This window comes from Anopheles cruzii, chromosome 2 (assembly GCF_943734635.1).
Source record: "Anopheles cruzii chromosome 2, idAnoCruzAS_RS32_06, whole genome shotgun sequence".
Classification (NCBI taxonomy): domain Eukaryota; kingdom Metazoa; phylum Arthropoda; class Insecta; order Diptera; family Culicidae; genus Anopheles; species Anopheles cruzii.
The window spans coordinates 46,132,071-46,157,532 of record NC_069144.1 but is presented as its reverse complement, the minus strand read 5'-3'; the positions used below and the strand labels follow the sequence as shown (position 1 = coordinate 46,157,532).

General features: G+C 56.6%; 1 protein-coding gene across 1 annotated transcript; it reads right to left on the bottom strand.

The window, feature by feature from the left end:
• Nucleotides 1-573: 573 nt before the first annotated feature.
• On the bottom strand, nucleotides 574-23,956 carry LOC128278129 (uncharacterized). Its single transcript, XM_053016795.1, has 17 exons — nucleotides 21,298-23,956; nucleotides 20,372-20,763; nucleotides 20,161-20,314; nucleotides 15,485-15,862; nucleotides 15,094-15,365; nucleotides 14,963-15,035; nucleotides 14,856-14,891; nucleotides 14,450-14,582; nucleotides 14,216-14,378; nucleotides 13,918-13,950; nucleotides 12,424-12,473; nucleotides 12,150-12,337; nucleotides 2,723-3,059; nucleotides 2,541-2,655; nucleotides 2,229-2,462; nucleotides 1,917-2,149; nucleotides 574-1,842 (listed from the first exon to the last, which is right to left on the bottom strand). The coding sequence occupies exons 1-17, from the start codon at nucleotides 23,954-23,956 to the stop codon at nucleotides 1,674-1,676; spliced, it is 5,619 nt and encodes a 1,872-aa protein (XP_052872755.1). The 3' UTR covers nucleotides 574-1,673.
• Nucleotides 23,957-25,462: the final 1,506 nt, after the last annotated feature.

Sequence of the window (25,462 nt, the reverse complement as noted above, 5' to 3'; positions counted from 1 at the left end):
TTGTTGCCCCCACTTTTCTCACACTTGGACACACACGCACTGCACGCACTGGGGACAAGTGTAGAAGGGGGGTACAGACACGACGGAAGCGACAGACATAAATCAATCTGCGTGAACTGCCTGCTGTGATTTGCTGCGACTTTGCTGCACTTCGACTCGTGTTCGCGATGTGTCTGCCCGTCGTGTTTCTTTGGCGGAGGAGAGCGCGAGGAGGACACTTATGTGGTTCTATTTTCAGGTGCGGCCGTCCCTCCGTCGTACGGTCGTACGGAAGATACACCGTCCGGAGGTTTAGACTGGCAAAATCACTCCTATTTTCATCCCGAAACGGTGTGTGTGTTCCAGTGCGAGGAAGTGCAACTTTTCGCCCCTCGCCTGCTTGACGTTTGTGACACATTGAATATCGGGCTGGAAAAGAGCTTTCGGGCGACGGAGAGAAAAAGAGAGAGCTTTTTCCTGCAGTTTGGAGTCTTGGCTTTTCGAGCAGTCGACATCCAGTCAGTTTGGGTCGTCTTGGAAGTGTTTTCGGATCCGGTGGTCACGATTTAAAAACTAATCGACACACGCGGTAGATGGGTTTGCTAGTTTGTTTATTATGGAACCACACTCAACGGAACAGCTAGCGGTGTGTGTGTGTAATTTTGGGTGTGTATGTAGTGTGTCAGTAAAACGTACGGCCTACTACGAGTATAATGTGTTTAGTGGACAATTCTCTTTTTAGTATCACGCCCCGCCGCGGTACACACGAGGGCTTCTTGTTCCGGTGTTCCGCTTGTTATATTGCTTACGATTGAAGTGAAGAGGTTAACTGGATTCTCACTACTAGTTGTTAGAGTGGTTAGAGTTAGAGTGGCTGCAGAGTTCCGTAACAGTGAATATCTTCTTGTTGGCCTTTCACGGAGGACGATCCCGAGGGAAGAATGCAGATTCGCAGTACAAAGTGGTGGTCGTGCGGGTGCGCGCGTGTGGTGTATCACTCTCAAAATAATCGGCCTCCAACAGGGTGTGGCCGTGGCTATAAACATTTGATCCTCGATCGCTATCCTGTCTCCCCTCCCGAGATGGCTTGTACCTTTCGTTCGTAGTAATAGGTTTCTGAAATCTGCTCACAGTATAATGGCCGGTGCCGGCGGTGCACCCGACACACGTATCCTGATTGTGTTTTGTCTTGTAACTCTGCAGCGGACGCTGGGTCACGGTATCGTTTCGTTTGCTGCTCACTTTGAAGGCACATCCGTTTAAATTGTTTTTATCCCCAAGTAAGTCACGTGGTGCAACTTACGCGGGAGCAAAGGCCAACCGGTAGAAAGACTGTGCGCGGACAGCGGCATCTGCCGTCGTGGTGTGTTAGTCTCTTTGTTGCTTTGTTTTTTTCAACAGATTCTCCTCTATAAAACACATTACTCTGTTCACTTTCGTTTTTTTCCATGAACGATCAACAAACGGTTGCTTTGTTAAAATGTGGTGTAGTTACCAGTAAATGACTAGTAGGAGAACTACGTCGATAATGGTTAATTTTTTGGTATTTTTCTTTGTGGCATAAAAACTTGGTTCTACGACGCCTCGATAACGATTGGCAAGGACCGATTGGCTCTCCCTATACTCTACTAGCTGCTTCGCAATTCGTGATGTTAGCTCGCACTCTTTACGTCTTTACGTGTGGTTTGATCCTCTCACATTTTGTTGACATAATTTCCCGGGAACGTCCCGAAGCACCCGGTGCGGGCCGAGGTCCCAACGTACCATCCGTCGTCACACTTTTCCAACACGTACACAATGTCCCCTTCGTGCAGCTCCAGCTCGTCCGTGTTCTGTGGTTTATAGTTGTACAGGGCTCGGTAACTAAAAGCGAAAAGTAGCACCAGTGGTCAAGCAAACAATTTAAGTTCTGCTTCTGGGAAGTGCGCGCGACTTACGAAATGGGTTCGTTGGACGTGTCGACATGCAGAACTTCCGTTTTTTGCACCGTCTTCGTTTCCCGCACGATCCCAGGAGAAACGCGCCCATTGCTGTGCGTGGTGCCGTAGTGCGTAGTGGTAAGTGTTTGCGCCGCCGCCGGTTGGCCTTGTTGGTGGTGGAGGTGCACGACTGGCTTACTGACGACCGGCTCGATATCGTAGCTTTCGGCACCATCAATATCGGTTAGTATCTGGGTTTGGGTGGAGAAGGAGGACACGGTCACTACTCATCATGCCTGGCTGGCAGTTTCTTCCGGCCGGCCCACTCACCTCTACATACGATACCGGAAAGATTCCCTTTTTGCTGCCGATCTTGCCCTCGAACCAATTGTCGTCCACCCGGCGCGTCAGGGTGACCAGTTCACCCTTCAGCAGCGACAGCTCGACGGCCGTTTGTGCGGTAAAGTTGAACTTTGCCCGGGCCTTTCCCTCCCGGACGGGGTTTCGTTTGGTAAGCGCCGCAGGTTTGCTGATCCCGACATTTGCGCTATCCCTGGTGAGAATCTGCGTGAAAAAGCGTCAGCGTGCGTTAATGATTCAGTTGGATGATGATCTGATGATGATGTCCGTTACCCGATGTACCTCGATATAGTTTGCTGGCAGTAGCCCAACGGTGGCATTGTGCTCTCCTTCGTACCAATTTTTGTCCACCTGCCGCCGGAGATAAATTATGTCCCCCTTGCGGAAAGACAGTTCCCTAGAAGGTCACAAGAAGGTTTAGAGAGAGAGCGAAGGGGGGCCGGTTGGGATTCTGTGCCGCGTACCTTATGCTCTGGCCTTGGAAGTTGTAGAGGGCGCGTGCGATCGTCTTCAGCGGCGGCTGCTGCGGTTTGGGCGATAGGTCCGCGGCAAAGTCATCGTACCGATTGAGCGGGATCGGTGACTTTTGCGACGGCAGTATGTTGTCCGTGTGGCGCCGCGAGTGCATGTCCTCCAGCTCGTTGATGTACTTCCGGCGGCGCTCCTCCTGGTACACGCGGCGCATATGCTCCGCCTGCCGGTACGCCAGCTCATCGTCCGGGATCGGGTCCTTGTACTCGAACCGGATCGGTGTTTTGTAATGGATGTTGACATCGCTCTCGATGTAACGCCGTGGAGATTCTGCGGGGGGAATTGAAACATAAGATTCTTGCGCCTTTCCCCGGCGGCTCTACAGTAGTGAACAACAACAACACTGTGGCCTTTGAATGCTGGAATGTGTCCGAAGACCGCCACATTCTCTCGTTCACGCCGCGCAACTGCCCAAATCTATGCCCAAATGTGGATGCGTAAGGGAGCAGATTCGTTGCAGGGTTTAATGAATGGCTTGAAATCGATCATACGCTCTGGCGTAAGTGAGGTGAGCAAAAAATCACTTTCGCTGGCCTCCGGATGCTGGCACGTAAAAACAGGGAAAACTATCCGCCACTGGCTAGCTGGTGGCGTAATAGAAACCAACGTGTAAGCATCGGGACAACGCGAGATGTTGTATCATGATGATGGAGGAATCCTCGTCGCGCCACCGAGCACTTGTTTATCAACTTTTCCGGCGATGCTTTCTCTGAAGGTGCAGCTCCGGTGCGTTAAATAGGGACGAATGCCCATACACGCGAGCGACACGGTCGCTTTTTGTTCAAGCAACGGGACAATCGAGTGATTAACTATGCTGACCAGCGTGTTTTGGCCCCCTCTCGGGGCGTGTAATGCGAATCGGAAGGAAATGGTATATGATGCGATTAAGAAGAAGAAGGGTCGGGAAATCCGCGAGCGAGACGGGGGCCCAGTTTTGAAGTGATTGCACACCGCCGCCGTGTTGGGCGGGGCAGGGCATGGGAATGATGTATGAATGCGCAGTATAATGCGATTAGGCTCAGTGACCACTTCCCAGCCAGCCAGCCAGCCAGCCAGCCAGCCAGCCAGCAAGCCAGCAGGTTAATGCTCCAAAACATCGCCCAGCCACATTACAACCTGTTACTCTCTCGGAGGGGGGAAAGATCAGTGTACGAGAGAGAGACAGAAAGACGCATAACGCGTTTACATTACTCCGCTTAACGACCACGTTAACACGCCGCAGCAGGTTGGTTCCGTTTATCTTTTGTGCGCCGGGCCTCTGTGTTTGCCCAGCAGGTATCAGTCAAGTCCCAGCCCAGCGCCATGCGTACTTCCTGCTTGGGATTTCCAATCGCCGTTTTTGGGAAAGCGTGAATCACAACTTGACGATGAGCCGTATGTGCAGCTACGTTTGACATACGTCCATACGTTGCACCGACCCATCGGAACCCTGTCCGTTCAAAAAATAACCGTAAAGTACCGTCAGCAAGCCCCCAGTGCACACTACTACTAGCCATAGGAACAAAAGTGTTTGGCCGCAAAATGGCCATTAACAAAAAATGGAATCAAATAAAACTGGGAATCCACTATTCAACACGGATCGGTCGAATTGGGAGCGATCCGATTGGAAGGGGCCATCCCAGATAACTTACCCGGGCGAGCCCGATTCCGGCCTCGTGAACCCTTGATAGTGAGTGTAATGTGCATGCCTCGGTGGTGCATTCGCTTCGCTCTACGTTAAATGATCACTTCACGCGCCCGCACTTGAAAGAGTCACCACCACGCTGCGCTGGCCCCCAACCCGAACTTCCGATTACAATTGATACGGTGAACGGTGATGAAACGGTGACGGGCTCCGCAGCCTACGTTTATGATTACTACTGTCTGTGGGGCACCACCGTTAAGCGCTGCTTTGCGCCATTCCCCCTTCAGCGTCGTCTATAACAGTGTAATGTTTTATGAATGAGCGTGAGCATATTGTGAAACAATTATTTACCCATCCGGGGAGAAGGACCGCCGCACACTGCGGTTGGCGTGTCGGAGGCTTCGACTGACTGCTTCACGCGGCGCGGCCTACTACACGCGCCGCTGGGCTCTGGGAAAAACTGACGCTCGACTAGGTTTTTGCTACTCCCTGCGCTTGCTACTCTGTGTTTGGTCGATACACCGCCACCTCTTTACGTCACCAAGGAAACACAAGCCTCGGCTCGACCATGTGTAACGCGCGTTTGGTTTCAATTGACTTTTGGTGTTTGGCCTGACAGTAATCCCAGTAACCAGAGGCTGTGTTCACTCTGTCTACTCTCCGAGGTGTCCGAGGCACTATGCAACAGTGCACTAGGTTTCAAACTAAGTTTTCGGGCTAGCCGGGCACTGGGGGACACAAAGACTCTCCGGTGCTGCGAAGCGCGCGAACGTGACTGTGAAGCGGTTCGTTCGGCCAAACGGGGCGAAGTGCGAACGCTTAGCACCGGCACATTTCTCTTTCGATGCTCTCGGCACACGCTCTCTCTCTCTCTGGCAGAGATACCTCCCCCCGGTCACGTAGTTTTTGTGTTATTGTGGCTCCTCAAGGTGGTCCACAGGCCCCCTCTCGGGGCCCAAGAACCACGATGCGCGACATGTTTGCTTCCCGATCACGCTTTCCCGTGGAGTGTGGTGTGTGCGCGGTAGTGTGTACTCACTTTCTTCGCTTTTGGCGCGCTGGGCGCTTAAAGGGACCCGGTTCCGGCCACATCACGTGTGCGCCGGTTTCAGGCCGATTATTGGGTGTGCAAATTAATTAGTTCGGTTTTACAATGGATGGCTACAATGGATTACTCAATAAAAGTTACCCATTTTTTTAAATGAAATATGTGTTTGACAGCTACTGTCATTACGCATAAAGTGATTCCTGATAAAGTGATTTTGCGGGGAGTACTTTTTCATTACTTCATTATCGTATCGTGAGAACGTGTCAGATGTGGTTTGCGTGGGTTTAAAAGTGGTGATTTTGGTTTGCAAGACCAAGAGCGACCTGGACAGCCAAAAAGCTTGATGTTGAAGAATTGGAAGCTTTGCCAATTCATGTCAGATGCAAAAAGAACTTGCAGAAATTTTAGAAGTTTCCGACAACACGACCGTTTCCCCTTGCCTGGGTGCCATGGGAATGATAATGAAGTTATTGATGGACAATCCCATCGACAACAATTAATATGTTTAAGGCAAGCTTTGACCAAAAAAACCGCGGTTCATGAAGGTATTAAAAAAAAGTCTCAAATTGGATCGCTTCTAACGACGAGGAGTTCTATCGATACGAGACCCGTTAATTATTTGAAACATGGGAGAAAGTAGTAGCTAACGACGGACAATACTTTCATTAAACTAGTGATATGTTTTGTTGTTGTAGTTAGGCCACAAATGTCGAATAAACAGCGAACTAATTAATTTGCAGACCTAATACAAACGCTGGCGTAGCGTAATACAGTCACAGCGGAGCTGACTTTGTGTAACATCATCTTCCATTGGTTTGATCGTAGGACCAAAGCGTGGACCATCTAGTTGACATTGACCCTTGGGCGTTGTTTTGCGCGTCCAAGGATGCGTGACGTCAGATGTCAAAGGTTGCAACTACGATTGCAATTGTTTAGCCATCGCTCTTTGTGTGTGGCGTGTTCCTTAAATTAGCGAGGCGCTCTACATTGTCCCGCTGATCTCTGGCACAGCACTGTACGGCGGTGGCTTTGTGCGCAGTGATCGCGGCGTCGTACAGAGAATGGACCCTGCGGGTTTGCGCACGCTTTCACCTTCAACAGCCCTTCCCAACTTTCACCAATTACCGAACACCGGAGCGAGACAGAGCGAGCGAGAGAGGGCTCCCGGGGCCGCGGGTCCATTAATGGGAAGAGTGATCGAGGATCTGGCCGCGCACCAGTAAGGGGCGGTGCGTTTAACCCGACCAGTGTTTTCGCTTTCTGTGGCGCTCTCTGGCATCGTTTGGCAATGGTTGTTGTTTGTTATTGCGCGTTGCGTTACTGCCACGATCGATCCAATCGATCGATTGATGTGGCCCTGCTGAGGGATGATGAGTCAAGCGACAGGACTGGACGCGAACGGGACCTGGCAGGACTGACAGACCGCCTTGGACTGCTGGTTGGACGTCTGGGGCGGCCGGAACTCACCTGCGCCGTTCGAACTCAGACCGATCCGAGGTGACGATGGAAGGAAGGGTAGTGGTGGTGGTGTTGGCGGTGTCGACGGTGGTGCTCCTTTCAGGGGGGGCGATGGGAACGTGATGTGCGGTTCTGCGGTAGGGGATGCGCAAACGGACCAAACAGAAAAGAATGAAGTCACGACGGAACACCGGAGCAGCAGGCTACACAGAAGGCTAGAGGCCACAAGCGGGGCAGTGGTTAGCGCACAGGCGATGGGGGATGGGAGGCTTTCATGTCCACACATACACGGGCAGGCCAGTCCCGGGCGAACCCAGAAACAGATAGAGAGAGCGAGAGAGAGAGAGAGTACTGCGCCGGAAGCGATGATAGGTGAGCGAGAGCGAAAGGGGACCCAGGACACCAGGGGGGCAGTGGGGAGAGTCCTTATCTAGAGAGCTTATGCGGTGGCAAATTAACCTTCGAATGTGACGGTCGACTTGTTGGTGGCGGCGGCGGCCGTCATCGATTGGATCTTTCTCCAGAGTGCCTCCGCCTCGCGCTGCCGGTCGGACATGGGCCGACCGGACTTGGTCCGGCCCCCTGGCTCCGGTTCCGGTTCCGACTTGGCTCGCCGGTGGTCGTAGAACTGTTTGAGGAACGACGATGAGGGCTCGGTTCCGGACTTGGACTTGGACTTGGGTGGTTCTGCGCCACCGTCGTGCTGGTGGGAATTGTGGCGAGGATCGGGACTCGGGGAGGTGGGACTCGAAGGCGCTGGTCCGCGGCGCCCGGTGGCCGGCGGCCGGCGTGCATTGTCAGCCGGCTTGGGGAACTGGTGGGCGATCCACTCACCGGACAGGTGCCCGCAGATGTCCTTCAGCTCGCGCATGTCCGGCACCGAGGTGTACATCTTGCCGACCAGCGAAAGGTCGCCCATACCGCACTCGAACTTACTCTTGAGCCGCTCGAACTCCTCGCTCCCGGACGAGGCACTCCGGCGGGTGCCAGCGCCGCCGACGCCGGTCCTCTTGCCGCCGCCGCCGCTTCCGATCTCACGCTTCAGCGAAGCGGTCTTGCTGATCACGTTGATGTGCGGCATGAAGCGGTCGTCCCGGCGCAGGGCCGGATGACGCGGGATGGGCGACGCAATACGCTCCCGGCGCTTGCGGCAGCGGGGCAACCGGCCCTGCACCACCTCGTACCGGTGCGTCATCCGTGACACGTCGCCGGATTCGTGCGCCCGGACGGGAAACGGAGCAGTCGCCGGGGCCGCGGCCGTCAACTCGGAATCGCTCTGATAATGGCGCGGCGCCGGCGGTGGACTGCACGAGCCGGACTCGAACCGGCCGGCGATCTTCTTTACCTCGCCCGGCTGCAGGCCGGTCCCGTAGTCCGGGGTGGAGCTGCGCGACCGGAGCGTAAAGGGCGGTGGCGCGTACGAGCAGGACACCGAGCGCTTCTCCCCGAACAGGTCCTTCAGGTCGGTGAACGACTGGGAGTGCGCCAGTGTCGGCGACGTCCGCTGGCCGCCACTCGCCGCCCCCGCCGCCGTGTCGTCCTCTTCCGAGGGCGACTCGGAGTCGTCCCGCGCCCGGTACACCGTGACGGGCGGGGCCGTGTCCACGTCCGACTGCTTCTCCTCAAAGTACCGTATCCGGCTCTTGATGTCCTCCACCTCCACCGTGGCAGGCGGATCTGAGGGGGCGGCTGGAGGGTCGGTCCGGAAGATCACCGTCCGATTGGACGTCTCCGACGAGGCGCTTTCATCCGCGTCCGCGTACGTCGCTTCCTTCGACCGCTGCGCGTGCTTCCGAAGACCGCGCTCGAGCGAGTGGAAGCGCTCCCCGCCGTCCGCTGGCGGCGGTGGCAGGATCGACGGTCGGTCCTTCCGCTTGCTTCCGATCACCGGCAGTGAGTGGTGTTTGTCGGCCATCTTGCTTTTCAGCTCCTGGCAGAGGGAGCGCGACAGGGACGTGACGCGCCGCTCCACGTCGTCTTCCGCGGCCCGTGGCGTCGTCTTCCGGTCCGGGCAGGCCTTCGCCGGGGCGGGGCCCGGGAGCTGCACCTGATCCTTCGTGAGGACCGAGTGGCTGCGCACCCGGAGCAGCGTCTCCAGCCGGTTGGCCCGCTCCGGCACGTTGATGACGTATGTCTCTTCATCCACCTCCTGCTGGCGGGTTTCCCTCGTGACCTGTGGTCCCTCTTTCGGGTGACCGCCACCGCCGCCCGCGCTGTAGATCTCGCTCAGCTGACACTTGAGCTTGCGCATCTGCTCCGCGCTGAGCGTACTGAGCAGCGTGCTGCTGATCACTCCGTACCGCTGCTTGCTGGCCGCAGCCGCCGAGTCCAGCGATTGTGGCCCACCGCTGTCGTCCCGCTTCTCGGCACCCCGCTCCTCTAGCTGGGTGGCCACATCCAGGACGGAGGAGCCGCGCCACAGCGGCTTGTAGTGGTCCTTCGCGACCGCCAGCTGGCGCAGTTTGGCCCCCTCGAAAGCCCGCGCCTGCTGGGCGAGCAACCCCTTCAGGTCCTCGACCGAGCGCTCCCGCTGCCGCAGACCTATGTCCTGGTCCCGGTTCCAGCGCACGTCCGCCGGATCACGGGGTAGAAAGAAAAAGTCCCGCTCCCGCTGGTCCTGCTTCAGTTTGCTGCGCAGCTGCCACAGTTCCCGCTCGGCCCGCTCGTGCTCCCGGACCCGCTTCCACAGGTCGTAGTCTATGATGTCTTCGGCCGGGCGGGCCCCTCGGGCCCGCAGATCACCCGACGAACAGGAGGTGACGTGCTCCAGTTGACCGAGCCGCTCGAGGCTGCTGTAGAAGTGGTTCAGCTCACGGAACCGCGCCCGCGAGACGCCAAGGTTCAGCGAGTGGCTGCGCACCAGTTCCTCCCCCGCCGAGCCGGAGCGGGGTTGCCGCTCGTTGGCGCTCAGGCTGCGCGCCCGGACGATCTGCCGGACGTGGCCCTCACTCCGCAGCGTCCGTATGCGGCGGCATGAGGGCGACCGCGAGGTACGCCCAACGTCCACGCGCCGGCCCACAATCGTGCGGGGAGCGCCCCCAGTTCCCACCAGCTCCTCCTGGATCACGGTCGACCTGGTAGTGGTGGTGGTCATCGTCGTCGTCGTCGTCGCCGTCGGGGGCTCACTGCGGCTCCGCTCGTGGTAGCTGCTGCTGTAGTCAATCTTCATGCACCGTCCACGGACGTACCCGAATTGGGCTTCCTGCTCGTCGGTGACCAGCGACTCGAAGCGGTTCACCTGCTCGATCACCTCCCCGGCGGCGGCCGGTGTCCTCGCGGACGCAGGCTTCCGGAGCGATGGTTCCGAGCGGCTCGCGAGACTGTTCCAGAGCCGGGCCTTCTCCAGCACGCTGCTTACCGGACCCACGGCCGCACTGTCGCCCGGTTTGAGGAACAGATTCCGGAAGAATGAATCCGTCCGTATGCTGTCCGCGGTCCGCTGGACGCCGGTGCCGGCTTTCGGTCCGACGATGGTGATCTTTCGATCGAGACTACCAGCGTGCCGGGGCTTCGGCCGTGCCGTGGTGGTGGCCGCAGCAGCGCCTCGTCTGGCACTCGTCAGGGGAAGCGTGTGACTTGCCGGGATGTACGACACGCGGGACCGACGCTTCGAGCTGGGCGTTGAATCGATCGAGTAAGTGGAGCTGGTCCGGGCCAGGCTCTGGCTCGAGCCCGACTTGGACTTTTGGGCGAAGCTCGCCTTGATCGTGACGCTCGGTCGGCGGATGTGAGCCCTCGGCTTCGTCACGGTGGCGGGGCCGGCGGCGGCGTTCTCTTTCTTGTGAGCCACCCCTGTTCCCCGATGGAGGCTCCTGGTCGAGGAGTACACACTCTGGGAGCTGTACCGTTTCACCGACGACGACGACGCCGGCGAGGAGCGGCCACGGCCCACGAACGAGGTGGTGGCGTACGGGTCACGCGGCTGCGTCGGCACCAGGTATGAGCTGCGGAGCGCCTTCTTCACCTCGTTCGGCGAGCGGAGGTCCGGGTTGCGCAGGATGCTCGTCGACACCGAGACCACCTTCGGGAGCTTCTCCTCGATGCGCTTCTTCTCTTCGGCGAACGTGCGCTCCTTGGAGATGCCGCGCCCGAACGCGACCGGACTCGGGCTGGCCCGACGCTGCTGCTGCTGGTGGAAGGCGGCCGGCGTGGTGACCGGGCTGCCGGAGCCACCCGAGCGTTTCGCCACACGCGTACTGTTCTCGTGGTTCTTCTCCTCCTTTGCCGTCGGTCCTGCCGACTTGGAGCGGAAGTTGCCGCCCTGGGCGGTAGTGCGCCGCTGGTCGTAGGCCGCCGTCGCCGTTGTCCGGGCGATGATCCGCAGCGTGGAGTTGCTGCGCGAAGACTTGCGGCTCGGTGGGGCCGGTGGCACAAAAGTGCGCGGTTCGCGCAGGAACGCTCCGAACAGGTCAAGCGGCCGGGCGATGCTCGTGATCGGATAGGCTGTGATCGGTGCCGCGGGCGGGTTCAGAAACGGGTTCGTACACGGACGTGTGACCGCTTGGCGCTCCCGGATCTCCACCCGCAGCTCGCCATCCGGACGATCTGTTTGGTGGGCGGACGAAACGTCTCCGAAAGTCAGTTCCGATATGCTGGGCGCTACGGAACGCTACGTCACCTCGTATTAGGACACTCTGGTGCGTCTGGTGCGTAACACTCTCACACGACGCAGATGGCGAAGAAACACGGCCACATCCTCATGGCTCCGGGGTCGGCTAGGGTGCGCTTGGTACAGAAAGGCACACACACACACTCGTGCTCGGCGTCCTTGTGCGACATCATGTCGTGACTCTGACTCTGGTTTTAGTACTCAACTCGCTTAAGAGACCGGACCGGGAAAGCTTTTAGAACCAAATACCGTGTAGAGTATACCCCCTTCACCAGTGTGTTATGTACCCACAGACTTCCCTCCACCAGACCGAAATACCAGATCCCTCAGCAGGACACAGATACACAAGGGGTTAGGCGAAGGGTGTGCGCGAAGAGGAAACGAGAGGAAAAGATCAGAGATTGAGCATAGATTTGGCGCTGCAGAGAGAGAGTAATACCAAGTGCCCGGAAATGGGTGCATTAGTGTCCTGTGTGTGTGTGCTGATAGGCCAACTAGTGACTTAGTAGATGATGAGCGGTTTCTGTATAGTGTGGTGACGCGTTAGAGAATGATTGAGAATGGAAGCGTGTGTCTGTCTGTGTGTGTGTGTTAGGGGACGCCATTTCCCGGTGCCTGTACCTTTTGGTTTTTCCGGTGCCGGTTTGCGAAAGCCGTGGAGCGGAATTTCGCCGCCGGCCTGCATCGTGCGGTAGTGCTGCTTCTGCTCCACCGGGCTAAGCGCGGATCCAGCGTCCACCTGGTCGACCCGTTTGCGGAACACGAGCGTCGAGTCACTCTCGTACCCTTGTTGCTCCTTCAGCAGGGCCCTATCCGTTGGGGGGAATGGGTTGGAAAATGGGGCGACAGTTTAGAAAGGAGTCGGATGCTACGGGTTTCCCCTCCGTTCGCTTACCTCGAAAGGTTACCCTCGTACGTCTTGCTGGTGGTCAGCTGCTTTTGGTGCTCCAATTGCTTCAATACAGAAGGGAACGGAACGGAGCGCATTAGTCGTGTTGACAAACGTCAGATGATAGGCCCCCCGTATGGGGTTAGTTAATCAGAAGAAACCTTTTAGCTTACGGCGCGTGCGAACGCTAAGCGAGAGCGTGTTAGAGCGTTTGTTACTATTAGGTGTTTGATATAATTCTTGCGGTTTTTGCAATAGATGTACTCATATGACGAAAAGTGTCACCGAAAATCATCACGTTTTAATGGATGTTTATGGTGAACAAAACTCTTGCTGAGAGAGCGGTTTGCCAGATAAAAGACGCACGTCAGACGCAAAAAGAACTTGCAGAAATGTTAGGAGTTTCCGACCACACGACACTTTCCCATCGCCTGAGTACCGTGGGAATGATTAGAAAAATGTATTACTCGGTTCCACATAAATTGAAGAGACATTGAAAGAAGGATAACCATTTGCGAATTTCTGCTTGCACTGCAGAACAGAAAGGGGTTCTTAGTTCTTGTACTAGAGGTTCATAGATAATGGTGAACCAGGTCCATCGCAACCAAAGCGAAATATTCACTGTGCAAAGGTTGCTCTATGCATATGGTCGGATATGAAAGGTGTGGTGTACTGTGAGCTTTTAAAACCTAATGAAATTATTGATGGACAACGCTATCGACAACAATTATTGCATTTGAAGCAAGCTTTCTTTAACTTTCATCAAAGTAGTCATATATTTTCTTTGTAGTTGTAGTTGTAGTCTTTGGTCACGAATGTCGAATAAAAACCGCTAGAATCAATTCAAACGCCTAATACTTTCGAGTGTTTGTAGCTTCGCTAGGAACACACAGTGTTCGCGTGTTATTTACACTTTACAAAGCAAGAATACTCAGTTCACTCCATCGCCAGGTGACAGATAGCGAAGCGACAGAGTGGTGCTGTGTTGTGAGTGAGTGCAGGAGTGATTACTACGATAGCACTAAAAAGGGTGCTAGGTTTTGAAATTTACAGTGCACTTGATTGGGCCACACTGGGGCTGGGCTGCTAATTCGGTTGTCACATTCGCCTCACAGTTTCTCGCCTCTAAAGTTGGGAAAAGGTTGTCAACCACATCCAAGTTGACTGGGGGGAGAGTACGGGGGCTACGAACAGAGTCGCCATGGTTGCCATGGTTTTTTCGCTCATCGCCCGGGTTAGTTGGATGAAGAATTGGATGTCCCGAACTGTCGGGGAAAGAACGCTTTCCTTTGAACCGTTCCATCGGTCGTGCTTGCGAAAAAGCCTTGGTGTTAGATGTCACACAAGCAAATAAGCAGTCGCCTACACTACACAAGCGTTACGCGAGAGGCGGTAACATGACTGTGGCCTCTGAGAGGTAGCCCAAGAAGTAGCCGGCTACGCACCGGAACACACGGAAGAGCAAAAAAGCAGACTTGAAGGAAATGCAATAGGCCGTACCCCGTTGAAAATGTCCATCACTTCATCCCACCACTGGGAGGGAGGTGATTCGGTGTGTGTGTTTGGTGGTGGTGCGACCCCCGGCCGTGCGTGTGACCGTGGAAGGGAAAACGACCGTGAGTGTCACAGAGCGAGAGAGAGAGAAAAAAGAGAGAAACACTCCGTTATCAGCCACACACCGTGTGTCACCACGCTCCCGACGGACTCCTGACAGATCCGATCGCGCCGGCCATTTGACGCAAACTCTATTCACAGCCTCTCCTGCCGCGAGTAGCAGCGATCCCAGCAGCTGCCTTACCTCTTTCGATTCCTTGTCCGAGATTGACGATCGGCCCGGCGTGTAGTTCTCTATCCGGCCCGGCTGACTCCGGTAGGGTGCGACGTTCCGGGCACGCACCGGTGGCTGCTGGACCGACCCAGCCGGCTGGCTGCCGCCGGTGTTCGGTTGCAAGGTGTTGAATCTGTTGAATCGTGAGATGGCCATTAATTGCGAGGAATTGCTGGGACCTGGGACTTGTCGTGCGATACGTACTTGTTGTAGCTCGTAGGGCTTAACCCGATCGGCGTTCGCCTGCGGTCGAGGGTGCTGTACTTGATCGTGTAGTCCGAGTCGTAGTTCGGCTCCGGTTCCGACTGGTAACCACCTGGCGATTTGTATGGGTAACCTGTGTGTGTAGCGTACAAAGTGGGTCTATGTCAAAATCTTCCTCCTGGGAAAAGGAACCTGTCGGATCCACCACCACCACAAACAAATGCGGGTGCAAACCCATTAAAACGCCCTGTGTGATAACGCTAGTATGGGTGTGATAAAGACCACCGATGATGGTTTCGATAAAGAAAGCCTTGCGGCGTTCTTATCACACGCAGTTATTAGGTGTTTTTTGGTGTGGCCAAGCCCGAGATAGTAAGCGGGACACAAGAAGCAACATCATCATCACCTTTACGCGTTTTGTACCGCACGGTCACATAATCGTCTGCAAGGGGGAAAGAAACATGGGAAAAATGAGACAGTGACAGGCTTTTGGGGGGTGACTCTCTATCTTACCATCGTCGTGCGCCTTGTGGAGCGTTTGGTACATCTGCTTGTACCACTTGTCGCGGTTGCCTTCGTCTATTTCCTAAAACAAGGAGAAGTTTAGCACCCGAGCAAGAGTCCACCCAACGCCAGTGACTTACCGATCGCAGAGTCAGTGGCATACCCTCCCGGGTCGTCGGACCGATTCCGTCCACTTTCGGCTGGTGAACCGCCGTGCTGGTGGCGGTGGGCTGCATCCTTTCAGCCGCGGGCAGTGGGATCGCTGGGCTGCTGGCACTTCGAACGGCGGTGGCACCACTCTGCTGCTGCTGCTGCTGTTGGTAGAAGCTCTTGGCCACCGTGCTGCTGCTGCTGGATGTGACCGCCGCTGTGCTGGTATCAGTGCATGTTACCGAGGAGGCAGTCTTACCATCTGGGTTCGAAACCATCGCGGAGGGGGGTTAGTTGGGTCAAAGTGCTCCAAAGTGAGGTCCCTTCCGTCTCGGTGCATCCCCACACACACACAAAAACACACGTGAGCCGCACACTTACCTTTCGATTTGAGCAGCGAGTTGATGGTCGGTTCCGGTGCGCTACCACCGGGAGTCGCTCGTGGTAGCGGCGGGAAGCGCACTTGCTGCTGGGGTGGCGGCGGGGTCGGTTCCGCCGGCGGAGTGTAGCCGGGTTGCGTCCAAGGGGCCGCCACGGAGGCAGGTGCCGACGGTGTGCTGCCGGCGTTTCGCCGGGACGGGGTCGGTGACTCGAAGCCGATCGGTCGGAACTCGCGCCGCTCGCTGACCGGGGAGGGCGGGGCGCTCCGCGGTACCCAGACCGGTTGCAGGGGCTCTGATGGTGGCTTGCCGACGGATCGTTCCGCAAGTTCCTCCTTCGTCAGTACCTCGGTGGACCGGTTGAACGGAGACCAAACGCCTGACCGGAGAACAGATAGAAGGAGAGAGTAGCATTAGGAAGCAGGGTATAGAATGGGTGTTCCGGCGAATGGAAATCCCACAGCATGCTTCGGTAACACGGAAACGCACGATTAGGAAATGGAATTCAATTTACAGTACGTGTACGTGTTTGTGTCCTTGGGCACAAAATCATAGAAATAATCACTCGGTCGATGAAGGAGAAGTTTCATGCAATGGAAAATGTAACAAATAAGTTGGACATTTAGTCCTTTTGGAACGCACCTAGAACGCTGTACCCTTAAGAGTTCCATTTTCAAAGGTTGGCGGTTGGCCCGCCCGCAGGACACAGTGCGGCCAGGAAGTGCCAAGATAATACCTCAATGGAAACACTATTTTCAGATCCATTTCCCTTCCGTTCACTTTAAAGGTCTTGAGGCGGGGCGCAAAAGTTGCATCCTTAATATTCAAATCGAAGTAGACTTGATTTTCTGGGGAGTGACTGCGATGTCTTATGGTGCCGCATTTTCAAGCGTCGGAACAGCAGTGATCTATACTTTGTTTCCGACCAAAATGGGCCACAAAAAGCCGCTATCGTTTAAAAGACACCAGGCGCCGCCTTATCGCCGCCGCCTCGAATTTAAGCCCGAGACTGGTTCAACCAACACCGGCAGCTTCAAAGTCCAGGTTTGCCCCACAAATCAACTGCACTGCACGAAACACTAATTTACACTGAGTACCATTCCGATTTGAACTGTTGGTTATACGACGGTTCGTGCGGTGGTTGCTATGGAGGCCTACTACTCCCAGCGACTAACGTCCGGTCTGTTTTCCTCCAAAGATCACTCATTTTCCAAAGGTTCTGTACATTGGTGTGCTGCTCTTTGTTCTCGATTAATCCACGCACAACATTTGGCGCCCATTTTCCACGCACGTCACGCTCGGGACATCCCGGGGGGTCCCGACCCGACTCCCCGAGCGAATGGTCGCCGGTCCCTTAAGTAATGCCAAGATAACGCTCCCGCGATACCCGCGTAATGTTTTTCGCGTTTGCGGCGATTTTTAAAAGCATTCGAAAGATGGTACGCGCTGTTAGCGTAATGCACCTTAAAATAGAACACCGCCGCAATGGCCACGATACGTGCGCCGCGCAATGGCCGCAGCGGAAGCACAATAAGAGCGTGATCGATGATTGTAACACGCAATCATCTGGAGGAATCCCAGAAAAAGGGGAATCGTCCGGCAGGGGGCTCAGTGGTCTAATTTTTGTACTAAAAGGTTGCTGTGAGCTCACGACGCCGACGGAGCCCGGACTGACTCACTACTGGTCAGTCGTTCTATTGCCCACGACGTCTGCCCACGTGCTTTTCCCAACCACACAGACAGGGTTGGGGTTGGGTAGTTACACCGCTGCGCTGCGCGGCTAGCCGGAGTGTGCCGTGCCGTGCCGTGCTGGGGATTACAAAATTAGAGCTCTGTTTTTACACAAAACTTATTTATAAATTCGTCTTCTTTCTCGCTCGTCAAGCTCTGACCACTGATCGCTGCGTTGCTGCTGCGGCTGCGGGATTGGTCATTCTCCATACTTTTCCGATACATGAACGATGATTCGGTTGTTCATTGAAGGTTCCGTTGGGGTTGGGTTCCTTCTGCCTTCTGGGCCGGCGGTCGGCTTGGCAACATTTTTAGAACAACTGTCACGGGCGTGCGTAGTCCGGTTACAACCGAACACTCTCTCCACCCGAAATCCTTAATGATCGGGGTTTTCATGAATGAATTTGAGGCGGGCTGACCCCATTAAGGTGCGATCCGGACTCACGACACTACTTTCCAACACTGATTGATCCTCAAAAGGACAAGAGGATCTTCTTTTCAAAGTTTCTTTGAAGGAGAAAATTCAGTCTGCGGTTTGGTCGGGTGCTTGAAGAAAATTTTAAACCCACGTGCGGGGATCCGCTTACTCCGCCCCATCAATCATGGCACGAGCGCGTGTGCGCCAACATCTGGAGCTGGTTTGCTAGCGCCTATTGCCCTAAATTGAACGCCTAGCTGTGCAGTTTGCAGTAAACAATTACATCATTAGAGACTTCGATGGACATTCCTGATGTGCGCGCGTGCGAATTGGGAACGCCAACGCCCTCGCCTGGCACTGGCACTACTCGCCCGTCCGTCATAATCCGGGTTTATCCGGGCAGCCCCATCCGGTCTGATGTGTCTGAAGAGCAACCCTATGTCGCCCGATACGGACGATTGGAGCACATTAAATCTCGGTGACACCCACCTCCGACACCACTTACCTATGTTGGCGGTTTTGGCCTTGAACTTTGGCCCCATTCTCATGGCTGAACCCGTCTCTGGAAGCATATCGATAGCGCGGATTACTAAGCGGGCTGCTGGATTGGCGGGACTGGCGCCACTTCCCGCGCGCGGCAATCGACGGACGCGTTATTTATGAGCAATGTTTACAAGGGAGTAATTAAACGGAACGGCCGCGGGTGTTCATTCACAACACCCCCCAGCCAGCCAGCCAGCAGTACACTTCGGGTTCTCGGTTTGAGTTAGTGAGTGAGAAGATAAATCGCACCGCGCCGCTAGACACCGGGTGACAGGGACCAGGCCAGAAGGGGAAAATCTCTTACTAACCCTGACCCATATTCGGGCGCGTGTCTGGGACTAGCTTCGTTTCTAACGACGATGACAGGGGAGCTCTGCGATTCTCTCTCTCTCACACACCGCTTCGGCCCATTCACTTCGGCCCGGGGTCCATATCTCTTTTGGGCGGATGGGCTCACTGTGGCGGATTTGTCAAAAAATCCGACCGAGGATCACTCATTGCCCCAAACCTCGTCCTTCGAGATGACCACACACACACACACACGATTTGAGGACGCACTCACGCGAGACAGTACAGCGAGCACGATCGCGCACGTTTGCGTCGACTTGCGATGCCACCGCGCCAAGAACTGATCGAGCGACCCCGATCGCGCGAGTGGACGCGAGAGATTCTGCTCTTCTGCAGCCACCACGGTTCGGTGGGATTGGACGGGCACCAACCATGCGCAATGCGGATTGCCATCTCGACACACCCGAATCTCGGCGATCGGATCATCGGGGTCGGGAAGTCAAAATACAGCTCGTGCGCCGCGCACTCTCTGTGCTGTTGGCGCTCTCGGGACTTGTTTACTATCGCATGGCGTTAGGTGTGATTCTGAAGTCTTTAGGATTTTGGGTTGATTTTGAGCGGTTCGTTAGTTTGTGATGAACTACCCTCAGCTGATCCAACCTTCGTTACTACATCGTTACGTATAAAATGGACACAATCAGATGATTCGGGATAAGGGAACTAAACCGCCAGCGCCAGTGGATTGTGCGGAAGTCCCGTAGTGAGACACCTAACATGGTAGGTCGTCGTCTCTCCCGAATCTCTTGACGCTCTCTCTTTCTCTCTTTCTCTCTCTGTCTCTGAGCTGCGCTTGAGCTGAGCGCGACGATCAAGGGCTAAAAATAATAAAGCAGTTTTCCACACTCGGCGGCGGCCGTCGTCGTCGCTGTGCCGTGCCGTGATCGGGCAGAGGAAGTCCGGAAAAGTAGAGTAGCGTGTAGGAGGGTGGCCACCCCGCCCGCTGTGAGTCAATGACGCGATTCGCACGCACACGATCCACGCCTAAGACAACAAGTGTCGTGTGTGCGCCAGTAAGGGGCCAGAAAGCACCCAGAAATTGGCCACCGTAAACATTGACACCGCGCCAAATCCGCCGCCGCCATCGCCGTCGCCGTCAGCCGGAGCCAAGCGATGATTCACTGGCGCACTTTCGATCGGCTGGCAGCAAGACGAAGCCAGAAGAAAAGTGAAGTCAATCACAGAGCGAGCGAGACGGCGGCGTAGGTGCGATATAAATAAATGTCACCGCACATCACCGGTGCTGCTCCTCCTGCCTGCCCCTGCCGCGCCACACGGGGCGGGCGTATGGAAACCACACATGCCCAAATCCGACAGTTCTGACTCCGCTACGTAACTGACGGACTCGGACGAGAGTTCCTGCGGGGGTTTGTGGGGTCGTTAGATGGCAAGCGTGTTGGCGTTAGACACACGTCACGGGGGGCGGGCATGCAGCAAAAGCGATGGCGGAAAACTCAGAAAAAGGGGACACACATGGGACAGACAGCACACCCTCAACTCGCAAACGGGTCATTTCACGAGGAGCAGATCGAGGCAAGATAGGCACGGCATATGTCCAGCCGGAAGGTCCAGGACGCTTTCACACACACACACACACACACACAGGGAGAGTGAGTCTGTGGGCGGGGGAGCGAACATACCGCGCGTGAACAGGAAGTCTTTAGCAAGCACTAGGGCGTGATCGATTTCATGCAGCAAATCGGCCTCGGAGCAGTCGGCACCACACGCATTACCACCAGTACTACTACTCATCTGCTGCTCGTGCGTACCCTTCGGTGCCCGTTTCGGCGTTGCCTGTGGCGGTGTCGGCGGCACCGGCGCCGCCCGTAGCTCAGGTCCTCCTGCCCAGACATCCTGCCCACCCTGCTGCCCGATCGAGTTCTGGCGGATCCGTCGCTCAAACTGTTGACACTTGTCGCTGACACTAACCACGACCTCGTCGGACGCATCCGCCGCGGTCGGTGCGGAACTCGGTGGTACGGTTGCAGGGGTAACCGGGACCAAGATCTCAGAAGGGACCCGGTTCCGGAGCTGGCCCAACGTCGGTGCCTGACTTTGCTGCTTCTCCTGGTGCGTCGCGATCAGTGCGGCTACGTTCACCCGGACCGCATCCTCACCGCTTTGCTGCTCCTGATCGTGGGGGCCACTAGGGACGCTGCTGACGATCGCTGGCGGGCAGGTGGCACCGAGGGCACCTTTCCCCACCACGGGGAGTGGGATTTTCGATGGCACCTGATAGGGTCCTGCTCGGCGAACGGACCAAAACGGGGTTTTGTTTGTTTTGCGGGGGAACGAAATGGAAAACAGGGTGGTTCAGTTCAGTTGAGAGAGATCCTCGAGTGGTACTTCCCGCATTAGTGGGGAGAGGTTATGGGAGGGCTCATTAGGCGGACGACGACTAAAAACAAAGCTCCAACGTGTTTCGTGTGTGCGGATTTATTCGATATTAGTTTCTATACAACTTCTGCTGGTAATACTTGGGCCATTGGTATAGAAAGGGCACTTTCAGTACCTGAAAGTGTACCATGTACTCTCTGTCTCTTAGAACATTAAAAACGGGAAAACGGGAATTTGGGGAAGAGGACACACAACAATGCGTGGGAACCCGCTCCCCGGGCTTGGTTATTGTCTGCAAAGGGACGATAAGAAGCGGATCGCGATCCACGCGGCGACTCCGAACGCAACATATGGAACCACTACGGCCATCCAGCGCCTGGACGGCGGCTGCGGATGCTCGCTAGATCCAACGTGGCGTTCCACCAACGACGCAGACTCACCAACAAGCTGGCCGGCACTCGGTGCAGCTTTCTGCTGCTGCTGCTGCTCTTGGGCACGGAGCTCCCGGAACTGGCAAAACTCGGCCTCGATATGCTTCCGGCGGCTAGCCGTCGGTGTCGACGGGGCACTCACCGTTGCCGTGCCGCCATTCCGTCGTACTACGGGTCCACCAGCGCGAGCCGCCTCGGACGCCATCAGTTCCTGGACGCGCTCCTTCACCTTCTTCGTACAGTACTCCTGCTCTTCCTGATCCGCCGGTGGACCAGGTATTGCCACCGGTGGCTGCTGACCTCTCGGATCAGGCCGACTCGGCTGTGGAGCCGGAATCTTCGTAGAGGTACCGTTTCGCATCCTCCCGGAGGTTCCGTTAGTGCTCCACTCCGAGTTGACGACAAAGTCGTGCTGCTTCGACACGACATAGGTCCGGTTTTCGGTCAACACACGCTCCTCGGCCGGCTGTCGGCCCGCGAACGGTCCGACCGATATCTTCTGCAGCTCCTGCTCATACCGTGCCGTCTCCTGTTCCAGCTTGCGGAACTCGGCCAACAGTTCGGCGTCTTTGGCGCGGCACACCTCGGAGCGCAGATCGGGAGCGTCGAGCTCCCCTCGTGGTCCCGTCATTGTCCCGGCACGAAATTCGCCTACGCCAATTGAGCCGGGGGCCACGGTAGTAAGATGAGGTGGTGGTGAAGTTGCTTCATAACCACCACCGTTCACGCGCTGGTACTGACCACTACCAGCAGCAGCAGCAGCACCACCGTGGATGTGTTCTATTTTTGGTCTACGGTCCACGTCGTCGTTGCCCGGACCACCGTTACTGCGCGGGACGACCGTCGGTTTACTGCGCTTCCCGGAGCTGGCGGCCCCCGCCGAGTCGTCCGGCGGCTGTGTTGGCGACGGTTTTTTCTTCGCACTGGACCTCTTCCGTTCGGCGGGCACGGAGGCGGTGCCCGGTCCAACAACTGCTGTGTCTTCTGCGCCGTGGATGTACTTGAGCAGAACGCTCTGGTCCGCACTGGGCACCGCTTCGACGGGTACTACTGCAGGGACACTATCTTGCGCACCACTCGGATCAGCATCTGCAGGATCAGCTTGACTAGAATGATCGCCACCAGGAATTTGACCATCGCCATTGCCCGAAGCAGTGGTCGTCGACAGCGCCTCGACGGTCAGCGGTAACAGTGGCAACGGGGCGGCCGCCGGACGTCCGGCGGGCAGCGGTGGCGGTGGTGGCAACAACGGTTCGATCTTCGGATGTCCCCGATTAGTCACTTCACTGCTGCGGTGCGGCGGTAGTGCGATGGCCGCCTTCGGCGCTGGCGGTGGCGGTGGCGACGGTGGAGGCGATTCCACCGGGGCCAACCGTCTACTGTCACTTGTATTCACCACCACCACAACGGCGTCGTTCGTCGTCGTCACCGTGTCGCCGTCGACGATGGACATGATTTGCTCGACTTGGCCCGGCTCGGAATGATTCACCACGGATTCGGACTCTGACCGACACGGAACTGCACCTGAGGAAGCACCACCACTGGCGGTCAACTTGGGCTGGGGCACATCCTCCTCCGCTTCCGACACAACACGATGGCCGTCGCGATGGCCGTCGACGGCTGCTCCCGAGCTAAGACTAAGTCCCGGGTCCGCTCGGTTGCGCTGCTCTAGTAGCAGCAGCCGCCGGTGTGTCTTTGCGCGCATTTTCTCATCGTCCGTCCGCACGGCCAGAGAATGTGACGGTTGTCGGCTCTCCCCGGTGTCGTCACGAGCCGCATCCTCTCGCTCGCGGCGGTGCTCACGGTGGTGCGCCGTGCCGTGAGTATTTTGGACCGCCGGCACTCCGTCGTCACACGCTTCTTGGTCCTGTTGTTGATCCGCAGGTTCGCTTCGGCGGCGCCTATTTGGGACCGGCTCTGGTTCATCTTCCTGAGAGGTCGTCGTCGCCGCCGTGTCATCCACGTCGCTCAGATCGTCCAGACTGCTCGAGTTGGACCCCGAGCCGAGGTTGACCAGTTCCGCTTCCAGCTGCTCACAGTCCACGGTGTCGGTGGTGCAGACGGCCCGGTACTCCGTCGCAATGTCGCATTCCTTGGCGCCCACCAGCATGCAGATCGTCGGCTCCTGGCGCTCGATGTGGGCCCTTGGCTGCGGCACCGGGTGCGACTTCCGGCGACCCGACCGCCGACGATAGAGTAGCAGATCGCGCAGGACCTTCACGGGACTGCGTTTGGTTCTGGGAGCCGGCGTAGGTGAATTTTCGTTCTGTGGACTACGGCCGCCATCATCATCGTCGTCGTCGTCGCCGCTACACTCTTCCTCACGTATTACCTCAAGCGGCACGTGTGCTGGTGGTGGCGCTGCGAGCAGATAAGTGAACTCGTCGTCAAGTGGGACCATCTCCGGTGGATCCGGTGTTGCGCCACCGTCCGATGGCGAGATGAAGACGTCATCGTCGAGCTCCTCGATCGTAACCGACGGTGGCCGGCTGTCGGGGGAACCGGGCGAACCGCTCGACGCCGCCAGCTCCATTGCCATCGTCCTTACGTCTGACTGATCAGCTGCTGCTGTTGTCGCTGGTCCCGCTGGCGATGCGGATTCAGGGTCGCCACTCGACAGACTGCGATGGCGACGCTGATCGCCACCGATACACGAACTGCACCGCATCGCCAGAGAGCGAGGAATTATTTTATCCGCAAACACCAACACAACGCGATCGGAACGCGCGCTGGGCGGCGCTATGTGCTACGACGCTGTGTGTGCTCTCTAATGCCGCGCTGCTACTACTATCGGTGACATGCTCGCCTCGGCCACCACCAACACGCACGAGAGGACACGTCGTGACGGGGTACGATTAGGTGCGCGGTGCGCTGCCAACAGCACCAACTACGGCCACTAGAGCCCGCCAAAAGACCCGCCAAGACCTTTTACACTTTCCGCGGCATCCCGAAAAGGGCGTCCCAAACACTCTTTCGCTGTCTGTGTGTGTGCGTTTGTGTGCGTCAAGCGGTTGGGGACGGTTGATTGAAATAGATCTAAGCGGCCACAATCTGCATCCAGAGAGACGGGCCTATCTAACGGGCCCCACCAAACCGAACCGGGACGACACGTGATTGGCAAACAAATCGGAGGCGACCGAAACGGCTCGAGCTTCTCGGGGCTTCCGGCCAAGGGCACATGCGGCAATCTTTTATGCCACCCACAAAAGGAACTAAACACACACACAGCCAAAAAACACACACAGACGCTGAAGAACCGAATTACCAATTGTTTGTTCCTCGGTTATCAGACAAACCCGGCCGCGTTGGGCGTATGCGCGCGCGAGCGCCAGATATCAGCGCGCGATCTGGCTACGGTAACGAAAGCGGAACAGTGCGATGGCACTGTGTCGCGGTGTGCCGCGGGGAAATTGGCCTTTCCGGTGGAGGGCTTAGAACCGCACGCAGCGCGTCAAGCGAACTGTGCGACTGTCTGGCCGTGTGGAGCATAGATTTCGCTTCTACTCCACAGCGGAGCGACGGGAAAACTGTATACGGTTCGCGTTCCCGACCACACTGAGCATAGCGCCACCAGTAGAGGGTTCAAAATACACCGCACGCACCGCCGCACGCTGCTCGCGTCGAAGAAGAGCCCTTCGAGGGAAGATTTTCGAGAGGAATTTCGCGAAACAGCTGCGCCGCTGTTTACGATGGTTTTGCTGTGTACCGCACTTGATTAAACCGGGCCCGGCCACGAAACCGGCTGGCGGGGTGCACGTGGCCGCACGTATTCGCGGCACCACCGTCCTTCGGGTCTGCGTGTCTGCGTGTCCGTGAGCGCTCCGAAACGTTCAAAATTCAACTAAACAGCAACAGCAAAGGTTGTCGACGTCGACGGGACGGCGAGACGTTCCGATGTTCCGGGACCCGGGATCGGTGGCCCTGAAGGGGTGTGTGTTTCGAGAGTGGCACTGTTTAATTTTACTCATTTCTCTGGACACGTTATCTGAACGCGCGCGCGGCGCGGCTGATAAGGATTTACACGGGCCCACCCCGGGCCCGGACACACAGTAGTAAACGGGAGGGGGGTTATTGGTGGCTCACGAGTAGCGGCCGGCCAACCAGCAGCTCACTCCAACCGGTCGGCGTGACCAGTATAGATATCTAAAAGCGTGCTGTGCGCTAATCGGAATAA